The following is a 13,709-nucleotide window of genomic DNA, read 5'->3' as shown; positions in this document are numbered from 1 at the left end:
AAGAATGAAAAGAAGAAGAAGAAGAAGAATGAAAAGAAGAAGAAGAAGAATGATAAGAAGAAGAAGAAGAATGAAAAGAAGAAGAATGAAAAGAAGAAGAAGAAGAATGAAAAGAAGAAGAAGAAGAATGAAAAGAAGAATGAAAAGAAGAAGAATGAAAAGAAGAAGAATGAAAAGAAGAAGAAGAAGAATGAAAAGAAGAAGAATGAAAAGAAGAATGAGAAGAAGAAGAAGAAGAATGAAAAGAAGAAGAAGAAGAATGAAAAGAAGAAGAAGAAGAATGAAAAGAAGAAGAATGAAAAGAAGAAGAATGAAAAGAAGAATGAAAAGAAGAAGAAGAAGAATGAAAAGAAGAAGAAGAATGAAAAGAAGAAGAAAAAGAATGAAAAGAAGAAGAAGAAGAATGAAAAGAAGAAGAAGAAGAATGAAAAGAAGAATGAGAAGAAGAAGAAGAATGAAAAGAAGAAGAATGAAAAGAAGAAGAAGAATGAAAAGAAGAAGAAAAAGAATGAAAAGAAGAAGAAGAAGAAGAATGAAAAGAAGAAGAAGAAGAATGAAAAGAAGAATGAGAAGAAGAAGAAGAATGAAAAGAAGAAGAAGAAGAATGAAAAGAAGAAGAAGAAGAATGAAAAGAAGAAGAAGAATGAAAAGAAGAATGAAAAGAAGAAGAAGAAGAATGAAAAGAAGAAGAATGAAAAGAAGAATGAAAAGAAGAAGAAGAAGAATGAAAAGAAGAGAAGAAGAATGAAAAGAAGAATGAAAAGAAGAAGAAGAAGAATGAAAAGAAGAATGAAAAGAAGAAGAAGAAGAATGAAAAGAAGAAGAAGAAGAATGAAAAGAAGAATGAAAAGAAGAAGAAGAAGAATGAAAAGAAGAAGAAGAAGAAGAATGAAAAGAAGAAGAAGAAGAAGAATGAAAAGAAGAAGAAGAAGAATGAAAAGAAGAAGAAGAAGAATGAAAAGAAGAAGAAGAATGAGAAGAAGAAGAAGAATGAGAAGAAGAAGTAGGATGAGGATGAAGAAGAAGAAGAAGCAGAAGAAGAAGAAGAAGAAGTAGAAGAAGAAGAAGAAGTAGGATGAGGATGAAGAAGAAGAAGAAGAAGTAGGATGAGGATGAAGAAGAAGAAGAAGAAGAAGAAGTAGGATGAGGATGAAGAAGAAGTAGGATGAGGATGAAGAAGAAGAAGAAGAATGAGGATGAAGAAGAAGAAGTAGGATGAGGATGAAGAAGAAGAAGAAGAAGAAGTAGGATGAGGATGAAGAAGAAGAAGAAGAAGAAGTAGGATGAGGATGAAGAAGAAGAAGAAGGATGAGGAAGAAGAAGAAGAAGTAGGATGAGGATGAAGAAGAAGAAGTAGGATGAGGATGAAGAAGAATTCCATTCCAGCAAAAAGTGTATCTGCAGAGAGCTCCGCTATTTCTGACAGTTCTCTGACAGTTCCTTCACATTTACAGCGGTTGAAACATTGTATCTATTTGTTTCCGAATAAAAACATCTGTATCCTAAATGGAAACAAATAGATACAATGTTTCAACCGCTGTAAATGTGAAGGAACTGTCAGAGAACTGTCAGAAATAGCGGAGCTCTCTGCAGGGACACTTTTTGCCGGCTGTAGAAGGGATGAAAATCGGCCGATCGGGAAAAATTCGATTCGCGCATCCGAAGTTTGCTAATATTCGAATTCGATGCGAATCGAATTTTTCCTAAAATTCGAAACGAATTCCACTTCGCCAGGTTCGATTCGCTCATCTCTAGATATAATGTTTGGGGTTGGGGATCTGCTCTTAAAGCAGTAGACAAATGTTTACTAGGCTTAGTGAATAATGTAATGTTATGTTCACTTTGAATATCTAATTCTGTGTAAAAGAAATTAAAGAAAGACTTTTACTTGTACAAGGTTACCACAGCTGCACTGCATTTACCAAGTGAAAGTTTTCTATTTTCTTGAATCAATTCTTATGTAGTTAGAATTTGGAGGAAGGCAAATTGATACTTTCCTGTAGCTTTTCAGTTCATATTAGCAACAGTTGTTCACCACCACAGTGATGCATTACAGTCTTGCAGCATTGGAGTCCTTGGTTAACATGCAACTTTTTCTCTATCCGTAGGTATCTTTGCATATTGTTTTCAGGCTTCCTTAGTTAAAAAAAAACCCATACTGGCAGGCCTAGATCAGCGCTCTGACAAATCTGAACATCTGGAGCGTTTCAGAATTCCTAGGCTCTTAAACCAAATCTTCATAAAAAAACCCTAAATTAACAAAATAAATGACACACTGTACATTTATGTACTTTCCCACCTAATGTGGGAATGATGATACTGAACTGAATCCCTATTGCTATGGCTGTTATTGATATTTCATATAGAGAGTCGCTGGCGCACTTTATATTCTGGGTCAGTCTTTCTCAGCTTTTTTGCCCCAGGAGATGCCTTGAAATAATTTTCAGGTCTCATGGAACCTCTGCTAAAAATATTTATACCTGTAGATCACAGTACATTACTACGATCAAAATTTTCAAAAACAATGTAACCTACCCATCATATTTGATATCCAGGGAAGATCAAGATTACACTCACCAGCCACTTTATTAGGTACACCTGTTCAATTGCTTGGTAACACAAATTGCTAATCAACCAATCACATCTTGCAAGTCGTCTTCATCACGTCTAGATGCCAAAATGTATTGAGTTGCTGCCATGTGACTGGCTGATTAGCAATTTTTGTTACCAAACAATTGAACAGGTTTACCTAATAAAGTAGCGGGTGAGTGTATATACCCTGTGCTCTATACATCAACATTATTTTCAGTAATAATCTTAAAATGAAATGATAATATTAATAATAATAACAACAGAAACAAAACCTGAAAACAGTAAAAAAAGATGTCCTGTAATATTAGTGGTTGATGAAAAATGTGCCTCTTTGCATTGGTGGTATTCTTCTTACAGTGGTGGTCAGTATAAGTGAGGATCAATTCCTTATTGCTCTAAGCTTAAGGAACCCCTAGCAACCTTAGCAGGAATCCTAGTGAACCATGGAACCCTACTTGGGAAAATCCGTTCTAGAACTGGTTCTAGCCCTATTCTGGTCCTGCTAGTAGGTTAATTTGCATCTAGCAGAACATGCAATAAAGTGCATGTTTGTGAATGGGACATTAAACTGTAGGCTTTACTGGGACAGAAACTACTGGCAATGGTAAAATACGCTTAGTAGCCATGTATATAGTGTTTTCTGTATAAATGATGGTAATATAAAGGGGGAATGAGCTGAGCCTGTCTCTTTGTCCATTTTTATACTCATGATGGTTTATATTAGATTTGAAAATCATCAGCTACTGTAAATGTTCTGTGGGAAATGTAATTTGAGCTAGTTTCAGTAATTATAAAGACAGCAGATGCCAGCACATGCATTAATGTTTATTGAAGCATTTTACAGCATACAATGTCACAAATATATACAGCAAACATTATATTTAGACTACACTAATAAGCCAGTATCCCTAATTCATATATAGACATAATATGAAAAGGAGATTTCTACATTGCTATGTTGGCTTTTTTGCCATGCATTAACTGAGCAGCTTCATCGTGTCTCCATGTAGAGGTGTTCACTTTAGCAATGATGTCCATGGCTGGACTGATGCTTGCTTATGGGGACATGGCTGCTGGAGCTGAATCCTCCCTTATGGTGATGATGGTGCTGGCTGTGGTGGTGTCCACTAGCTTCATGGGACTTTCCTGAAGGATGGTGTTTTCCTCCAGTGCTGGAGTGCAGGACAGCTGGAACAAATGGATACGTTATTTCAATATGGTCAACTTTGTCATTCCAGGCAATATCTAAATAAATTTAGTGGACAGGCAATGTCATTCAGAAGACGTTTCACCAGTATAAAGCCAGAAAGTCTGCTCTAATTTACTTCAAGGACAAGTATACAATCATTGAAGATTCATTGACCCACCCTCCCTAGTCCTCCTATCTCTATATTTTAGAATATAAAAATCAGTGTAATTAGTTTCCGATGGTCTGTGGTTGACTGAAATTAGAAACTGCATATCATGATCTTTGCACAGTATCATTAGTCTCAAAAACATAAACGTAAAAATAATAATAGAAATGAATAATTATTCACTATTATAGTAAAATAAACTATAGTCTATGTATTTCCTCATTAAATGGAGGAAGTGTAGAATCCATATTAATGTGTGATTTTGCATGTACGTTTTTATTATATATAAAAAAAATTGTTTTACTTACAAATGTTTACATGTCCCTCTGCACCTAGCCTGAAAAAGAGAAAAATGAACAGAAGTTTAGCATGAATTTAATTTCTTTATTTCTTTTCATCGCAGCTATGTGCATCATGTAATAACTAACAAATAACATATGAACAGACTATTGGGCAAAAATTAGAGACCTAAAATATAAATACTATATATATACTATAGGAATTTACAACTTTTGCAAACACCCAGTCTAATAATACTCTTAAGACTGGTACTGAAATTTACACAGCACAGCCAACCTGGTGACCTGACTTTTCTCTGCTTTAGCTAAATAATACATCAAGGTCACCACCCTACTCCAAGCCTGGCAATGGACAGTAAAAGAGCAGCAGCAGACCGATGAGGTAAGCTCTTTGTTTTCTCTTCCAGTCAGCATGTTCCTTGCCTAACATCTGATTGCCTCCTAGTGCTAAATAAAATTTAGGATTTATGCTAGTTGCAGTTAAGCTACAACTGAATTTTACAATTTTAATATGTGCCTAGAAATGAAATTTAAGATAAGGCTGAAAACCATTGTTGAATATGAAAAGAGGTTTTTGCAAAACATATACCTGTGCTCTTCTCCTTCCAGCATTTTCTTATAAGTGGCAATTTCAATATCTAGAGCCAATTTAACATTCATCAGTTCCTGGTATTCTCTCAGTTGGCGAGCCATGTCCTGCTTGGCCTTTTGTAGGGCAGCCTCCAATTCAGACAGTTTATGCTTGGCATCCCTGACAGCAGCTTCACCACTTTCTTCAGCTTCCCTGATGGCAGCTTCAAGTGCAGCACGCTAGGAATCATTACATGGTAAATTGAGTATCTCCAGATTTGTTTTATTTGAGTTCAATAAGCTTGATCAAATATACATGAGGAAAATAAAGAACATTTAGTTGGATAGTTGAAACCCATTTCCTAAGCCTCTTATTGAGGGGATGATTATTAAATATTTTTAAAAAGGGACAATGAAACAAGTACTTAAAGGTTCAATTTCCATTATATCAATAAGAAAACAAATTACATTTCACAAGGAATCATACATGCAAGGTGATCCAATATAAACATTTAAATATGGGAAGCAAAAAAACCTGGTCAGTCTAAATTTGAAAAAAGATAACATTAAACATTCATCTATGAAGCTGTTAAAAACCCTAAATCAGAAGTGCTAATGATATTGTAACGTTGGTGATAAATTATAAAAACGCTGGATTTATACCTGGGATTTTGCACATTCAATTTCACCTTTAAGCTTCTGAATTGTTCGATTGAGATCTGCAATCTCATTTTTGCTGTTCTGAAGATCATTCCCATTTCTTCCAGCTGCCATTCGCAGGTCTTCAAACTGTAGGTAATAAAAAAGTGAATTCTAAATACCTGTGGACACCACATTTTTTGATTCTATTTGTTATTCCATGCACCCTCTTATTTGAAGGCTTATGTCTCATAACAAACTGCATTTTTTTTATTATATCAAAATATAAAACTATTTTAAATTGAATTATAAGTAGAAGATATCACCAGAAAAAAAAATAACACAGATGTTTAAATGATATTTAACCCCCCCCCCCCCCAAAATGTAATATATTTCAGATTACCAGTACTTAATGTAGGTTTGGTGGCTGCATTAATTTTAATTTTTCATGCTAAAATCATGTTCAGCTAGTACAGAAAATATGTGTTGAACTTGCTAGAAATGGGGTGTACTGCTTACATCCTGTAAGTTGAACTGAATGCACAAAAAATGTTTTCTTTCTTCTGTAAACTACTAATCCCATCCACTACCATGTAATGAGGATGGAGAGGAAGACATATTTACAACCATGGCTCCCTCCATAGATGCAGTAGAGTGAGTGAGTAAAGCCACCCAGGGAATGGAATTGTGTTTTTCGTAGTATTACCAAGTGGAAATAAAGGAAAAAAAGAAAGAATGCAGGCAACACATCTAAAGAGTTGTAAACTGTAGTGGGGGGTGGAATAGATGTGCTTAAGTGTATGTTAGTTTAGGGCTAAACAATACATAGCATATTATTTAGTTTTCAAGGCAAAGGGTTGGCTAAAGTTTTCAAAAGAAAGAGTTGGTTGAAATGTATTAAAATCTAAAATCTATGATCTATTGGCCTCAAGCTAGCCAGGTGGCAGAACACTAATGCTGTTTTTACACTGGGTTACTGTACTGACAGCATTAGCCTCATTAAATCAATATATTGTTTTAAAATAACCATGACAGAATATTGGTTGTAGTACACATATGCCATTTTCCTCCCAATCACTAATTCAGACTATTCATGTCTAGCAGCCTACATTTATTCTGAATTACAATGTATGAGGGTACCTGTTGCCTTGTAGTGCTAGTTATAACACTCACCCTGGATTGGTACATGGCTTCAGCCTCTGCTCTGCTTCTGCTAGCAACCTCTTCATATTGAGCTCTGACATCAGCAATGATGCCATTGATGTCTAGGTCTCGGCTGTTGTCCATGGACACAAGAACTGAAGTGTCTGAAATCTGAGCTTGGAGTTGACCAATTTCCTGCAAAATGACAAAATATGTACAACAACTATAGTGAAGCATTAAATTGTAATTAAGGAATGTGCTTATGACTCAAAAGGAGCATTATTTACCGCATCATACAGGGTCCTAAGGAAGTTGATCTCATCGCTCAAAGAGTCAGCCTTGGCCTGAAGTTCAGCTTTGTTCATGAAAGCAGCATCGACATCCTAAAGATAGAAATACAGTGTGATTAGTGTTTCTTTAACATACAATACAGAAAGCCATGACTTATTATAAAATGTTTACCCTCTTCAGAGAAACAAATTCATTCTCGGCACCTGTTCTTCTGTTGACTTCATCTTCATACCTGTAAAAAAAAATGTTTATTTCCTAATATATCCATTAAATGCTAAAAAATATGCAAATTATTAACTGTTCTTTATTGTATTGTATGTATTCAAATTTGCTTCCAAATAAACCCCTCTCTGTCTGTCCCTATGGGGTCTATTTACTAAAACTGGAGAGTGCACAATCTGGTGCAGCTTTGCATAGAAATAAATAACTTCCATTTATTTGGTCAAAGCAAATTGTACAAGCTGAAGTTAGAGGCTAATTGGCTGTCATTAAGAGCTGCACCAGATTTTGCACTCTCCAGCCTTAGTAAATCAATCCCTCTGTATAATGGTTTAGGGCAGACTACAAAACTTATAAAATATAATGTGTAATCATGAAATAAAGCATGCCCTGGGAAAATTCCCTTAATAAAGACAGTATTAAAGCAGGATTATACCATGGTGTTCCACTGCTACAGTATAACACCAGCCATTTGAGACCTTGAAAGTTCTGTTGGGAGCTAACATAAGTACACTAGCAACTCTGACAATTACCACCAGAGGCATGCCTTGAATGAAGCATACACTGTACATGCCCTAGTAGGCAGAATTTAACTAAAAACAACATTAATATGTTTGATTAAGGATTTATTAACACATAGACCATTTCTAACTTGATTTATTTTGATAAAAGATTAAATTGTGGGTTTAGTTCTGCTTTAAGGACTTGATGCTAATGCTTGAATTTCCATATTGCCAGTCTGAGCCTGGCCCCAAAACATGGAGAGTGTAAAGCTTTATTGTTAAATGCAGAGTGCTATATACATTACTGGAAATAGTATTAGTACCTCCTCCTTAGTTCTTCTACAGTGCCCTCCATGCTGTTCTTTTCTGCATCCAGACGAGCTCTCTCACATTCTAGATTCTCCAGCTGTCTCCTGAGGTTGCCAATAAAAGCCTCAAATAGAGGTTCAATCTGACATCTGGCTGTCTTCTGCTCTTGTAGAAAAGCCCATTTGGTCTCCAGCATCTTGTTCTGTTGTTCCAAAAATCTTACCTGTGTTGGGAGTATAAAATAATGCTTATGAATATAAAAAAGGGGTGGCATATAGTAATTTCACATGCTTTCACATGAACACAAGCCAAATTGAATGGCTATTCGATCAAAAAGCTGAAATACTTATGTTTTCATACTTTAATTTAAAGCAATGAGGCTGATTTACTAAAGGAGTTCTCAAAAAATTTGTGAATATTTACTTCAATTATTAAGCAATGTGAAAAGCAAATTCCTATTAATTTTGAATACACAATCAGTCATGTGCAGATGCTTTTCACATGATTGGATAATTGAAGTGAATATTCACAAATGTTTTAGTTAAGATTCCCTACTCCTTTTTTAAACCAGCCTTATGGCATTAATATTCACTATAGTGAGGGGCAGCATATTTTCATAGACATCCTAGGCCTGATATTTTAAGTAAAGTATATACTAGGGTATAAGGTATGCTATGAGGAAGATTCTGTGAGCTGAAATGCGTTAACACTGCATTCTGTACTTATGTAACCAATAAATAATTTATATTTAGAAGCTCCCAAGTTGCCAGGTACCCATATTGTGGATCTATGCTTTGAAGGGTGAATGCCTTAGCCAGTGCATCGGTCTCCTGCCTCCACATTCAAACAGAGCAGTTGAGCTTAGGTAAGATCTGTTTTCAAATACTAGGGTATAATGTATTGTAATTTTCAGAAACCTTCAAACCATTTTGAGGACAGTCATAAATGATAACATCAATTTGCACTGGTTATTCATGCTAAATAATTCATACATTTAGGTCCACATAGCTTTAGGACTTTAATCAAACCATTATGGAATGCCGCTATATTATGTACCACATCCCAAAACTGTATAAAAAAATTAAAAAAGGAAATAGACTTTACTGGTACAAGATATGGCACAGTAATGTAGATAAATTATTTCTATTTTATTATTATTTAAATATTAAAAAACATTTTTTAAACTCTTATTTTTTTAATGTTTAAATAATAATGATAAAATAGAGAGATTTATCAACATTGCTGTACCATCTCTTGTACCAGTATAATGCATTTCCTTTCTTTTTTAATTTGGTAGACTTTAATCAAACATAACATAACACATGTGCCTTGATGCTGTGTGCTTTATTTATGTAACCTATAAATATTAGTTGGTCCCTTTATCATATGCGCATTCACCTTTTATTTTCATTATACATTAATATTTCTTACCTTGTCAATGAAGGAGGCAAATTTATTATTCAGGCCTTTAATTTGGTTCTTTTCTTCTGTTCTAACTCTTTGGATGTTAGGGTCAATCTCCAGGTTGAGAGGAGCCAGAAGACCCTGGTTTACAGTCACTTGTGTAATCCCTCCAGAGCCACACATTCCTTTGAATCCATGACCATGTCCACCAATACCAAATCCAGATCCATGTCCATGGCCACCTTTTCCTGAATGGAAGCTTCCCACTGAAATCTTAGGTCCCTTTGACACAACAGAATGGTCACTCTTGCTGCTGAAGCAGTGCTGGGTCTGGTGAGCATTTTTAGAAGAATGCGATAAGAAGCTGTGTGAGCTGGAAAGTTTGGGTAAACTAACAGAACCAGAACTGAAGTGCTTGTGTCCAGAGGAGGCCAAGATGGAGCGATGAGGCATGATGGAGCTTCTCTTAGAGTTGATACACAGAGAATCTAAGGTGCTGTCCACTCTCCTGAGCAATGTTCATTGCACTGACAACTGCTAGGCCCTTTTATACTAAACTGGGTGTAGTATGTAATATTGACATTGTTACGACTTCCTATGATTTTAGCTTGATGACAATCGTTCATTAGTTTGTCACAGAAAATAAAACAGTAACCCACCTATATTTTCAAAGCTGTGACACTTTTATTAGTGGCTAATAATATAATAAAACAATGTTTAATTAGTATAAGCAATATGAGCCGATGTTATTACAAGAAACAATTACCATGTCTTGTATATGTCCCAGTAATGCCTTACAAGTTCTGCTTGGAATGGCCCATTATTTAAAAATAAAACAAAATTTGATACTGAATTTCATTGATATCAGCTTTATTCATGTTGAGGTTTTTTTGTTATTTTTATCTGCAAAAGTCTTCCACACAATTCTACATCTATTATGGCACAATACTCTAGCCTAACTTTAGAATCATTTGCGAAAACCATTGCCCCCCTAAATATTTGCTGCTGCAGGTCAGATTATCTTTACAACACATTAATTTGGGTACAAAAACTTAGTACTCTTTCCAATTTTGTTTTTAAATTTTTAGGATAGAGTTGGGAAGAGTTAGAGCCAGGATCAGTCTGTGCTAGGAGTGGGGGGTGCCAGTCTGTGCTGGTGGAGTCAGTCTTTGCTGGGGGTTGGTTTGTGCTGGGGGGGATCAGGGGGTCAGCCTGTGCTGGGTAGCAGTCGGTCTGTGCTGGGGGTCAATCTGTTCTGGGGGGATCAGTTGGTGCTAGGGAAATGACCTGTACTAAGGGGTCTCTGTTGTGGCAGGAGGAAAGAGAGTCTGTACTAAGGGGTCTGTGTTGGAAAGGGGAGTCTGTACTGAAGGGTAGGCTGGGTGGGGGAATTTAAGGAAGTTAGAGGAGATCAGTACTGCAGGGGATATGGGAATGGAGGGCTAATTTGTTCTGGGCAGAGGGGGTCATTTTTGTTTTACTCTGTAAATTGACCTGTACATTAGGGCTTGTTGAGGGGATGATAAAACCGTGTGGCTGAGCAGCAGTTTTACTACCCTCCCCAACCGCTCCCTATTTAGCTGCAGATGGACTGGTCGGGGGTGAACATACACTGTATTGCCAAAAGTATTGGTACACCCCTCCAAATCATTGGATTTAGGTGTTCCAATTACCTCCATGGCCACAGGTGTATAAAATCAAGCACCTAGGCATGCAGACTGCTTCTACAAACTTTTTTGAAAGAATGGGTTGCTCTCAGGAGCTCAGTGAATTCAAGCGTGGTACCGTGGTAGGTTGCCACCTGTGTAATAAGACCATCTGTGAAATTTCCTTGCTACTAAATATTCCACGGTATTATAACAAAGTGGGAGCAACTGAGAACAACAGCACCTCAGCCACGAAGTGGTAGACCATGTAAAATGACAGAGCGGGGTCAGTGCATACTGAAGATCACAGTGCGCAGAAGTCGCCAGCTGTCTTCAGAGCCAATAGTTAAAGACCTCCAACCTTTGTGTGGCCTCCAGATTAGCACAACAACAGTGCGTAGAGAGCTCCATGGAATGGCTTTCCATGGCAGAGCAGCTGCATCCAAGCCTTACATTACCAAGTGCAATGCAAAGTATCGGATGCAGTGGTGTTAAGCACACAGCGACTGGACTCTAGAGCAGTGGACACATGTTCTCTGGAGTGACAAATCACACTTCTCTGTCTGGCAATCTGATGAATGTTTCTGGGTTTGGTGGTTGCCAGGAGAATGGTACTTGCCTGACTGCATTGTGCCAAGTGTAAAGTTTAGTGGAAGGGGGATTATGGTCTTAAGGCGTCAGCACACCAAGATATTTTTGACAATTTCATGCTCCCACCTTTGTGGGAACAGTTTGGGGATGGCCCCTTTTTGTTCCAACATGACTTCGCACCAGTGCACAAAGCAAGGTCCATAAAGGCATGGATGAGCGTGTTTGTGGTGGAGGAACTTGACTGGCCTGCACAGAGTCCTGACCTCAACCCGATAGAACACCTTTGGGATGTATTAGAGCAGAAACTGTGAGCCAGGCCTTCTCGTCAGACATCAGTGCCTGACCTCACAAATGCACTTCTGGAAGAATTGTCAAACATTCCCATAGACACACTCCTAAACCTTGTGGACAGCCTTCCCAAAAGAGTTGAAGCTGTTATAGCTGCAAAGGGTGGGCCAACTTAATATTGAACCCTACGGACTAAGACTGGGATACCATTAAAGTTCATGTGACTGTAAAGGACGGTGTCCCGATACTTTTGGCAATATAGTGTATGTCATGGCCTTGATGCTGTCTGTCACATTCGAGTGAATAGGACCACTCTGCAAGCACCCTGCAATGGCATGCGATGCACGTGGTTACAGTGTGTTAATGCAGGGTTCAAGTAGTAAAGCACATGGTGAGGAGGTGTTAGAATGCCTCCACTCCAACTGGCATATGGTCTATGAAGAGCAATATGAATGCAGGTTGCTCTTCAGACAACAATACTAGGGTGAATGAGCCCCTATACTCTGCCTTACAGAACAGTCATTTAAGCATATTTTGTGGGTAAAAGGACTGTGGCATGTGTGTGCTGAGTATAGGGGGAGTAGGCTTAGGTTTTGACCACACCCACAATCTATGTGTCACATGTGCTAGGTATGCAAATTGTAAATTACATTGTGCTATATTATTTATGGTGATCATCACGCCACCATTCAATATACTATTAAATAAGAATGCATGGTATTAAAAAAGATAATAATTAAAATATATACCGGTAATTGAAACATGTACTTTCAAAGGTTGTTTTTATTTTTTTTTAAAGTTTAGCTTTCATTAAAATAATATTTTGTGATCTTGCAATGAAGATCTTTGTTTCAGCACTTCCTGTTATAGGGTAACTTTATGTTTCCAGGAGGAGAGGAGTAGATAATATGTATAGTGCGCATCAATGGAGGAAGCTGTGGACCAAGAGATGTCAGCCAGGGACGGAGGAGACACTGGACAACAGGCACCAGGCAGCACTTCTAGAAGTTGAAGCAAATCCTGTATATGGAAGAGGATAGAACAAGAAGGCACTTCTAAGTGCAGTATATCCAGAATAATCTTTAATAATGACGGTTAGAAACACTTACAAACATGTGGTTAAAACAGGCTCAATAAAATCTTCAGAGTGCAGAGGCTCAATCCACCATGTGAGAACCCGCCTTGCCGGCCAACAGTTGCAGGGGGAGCTGAGGATCAGATGTCCAAGATGGCCACAGCAAGTTCCGGGATCGTTGGAACACACGCTAGAGCACACGCTGTCCAGAAGACTGCAACCGGAAGTGACATTGGTTAGGAATGGATATGGAACAGTGATGCATTTTGGAGCATGCGCAGAGCTCCTTCTTCAAGACCAATGCTGACGAGTGATAGGAGCCAAATAAATGGGAGGAAGGGGCGGGGAGGGGGTGGCCTGAGTAGACGGAAGTGCACGCCCTCCAAAGCCCAAACAATGGAGGCCAAGGGAGAAACAGACTAATAAAAAATGGAGAGGAGGAAAAAAAATAAAAGATGTAGAAAATTATGAATATAAAATATGGAAAAATAAAAACAATGATTAAAAGAAAAACCGGGGGGGGGGTGGCATTGAACTGTGCTAGGGGAAAGAGAAAAACAAAGAATGTTACAAAAAATGTGCAAAGTGTGTGGTGCATGGGGGGAAAAAAAAGGGGGGGGGAGGGGAGGGATGGGGGGAGAAAGCAAAGGGGGGGGTCCGCATGCAGGTTGTCGCAGGGCAGCATTGAGGGTATCCCAGTGGGCTGAATAACAATCAGTAAAAAGAATACAAGTATAGAATAAGATACATGAGATTACATGGTATTCAATATAAAGCCTACACTG

General features: G+C 37.6%; 1 protein-coding gene across 1 annotated transcript; it reads right to left on the bottom strand.

Annotated features, from left to right (window-relative positions):
• Window positions 1-3,396: 3,396 nt before the first annotated feature.
• Window positions 3,397-9,827, bottom strand: LOC149450850 (keratin, type II cytoskeletal 7-like). The gene is made up of 9 exons (XM_089691493.1): window positions 9,352-9,827; window positions 7,935-8,143; window positions 7,061-7,121; window positions 6,886-6,981; window positions 6,629-6,793; window positions 5,480-5,605; window positions 4,836-5,056; window positions 4,256-4,284; window positions 3,397-3,780 (listed from the first exon to the last, which is right to left on the bottom strand). The coding sequence occupies exons 1-9, from the start codon at window positions 9,775-9,777 to the stop codon at window positions 3,614-3,616; spliced, it is 1,500 nt and encodes a 499-aa protein (XP_089547619.1). The 5' UTR covers window positions 9,778-9,827; the 3' UTR covers window positions 3,397-3,613.
• Between the last annotated feature and the right edge of the window lie 3,882 nt (window positions 9,828-13,709).

This window comes from Staurois parvus, unplaced genomic scaffold, assembly GCF_062004578.1.
Source record: "Staurois parvus isolate SC_StPar_1 unplaced genomic scaffold, SC_StPar_1.0 ptg000562l, whole genome shotgun sequence".
NCBI lineage: Eukaryota > Metazoa > Chordata > Amphibia > Anura > Ranidae > Staurois > Staurois parvus.
This window is presented reverse-complemented; position numbering and strand designations above follow the sequence as displayed.

What these genes read in the sequence shown, in the direction of transcription:
- LOC149450850 (XM_089691493.1), bottom strand. Translation starts at nt 9,777, where the DNA reads ATGCCTCATCGCTCCATCTTGGCCTCCTCTGGACACAAGCACTTCAGT. An exon ending in GTAGAAGAACTAAGGAGGAG is followed by an intron (nt 7,122 to 7,934) that starts GTACTAATACTA and finishes TTTTTTTTACAG; the next exon opens with GTATGAAGATGAAGTCAACA. An exon ending in CTGGAAGGAGAAGAGCACAG is followed by an intron (nt 4,285 to 4,835) that starts GTATATGTTTTG and finishes TCTCTTTTTCAG; the next exon opens with GCTAGGTGCAGAGGGACATG.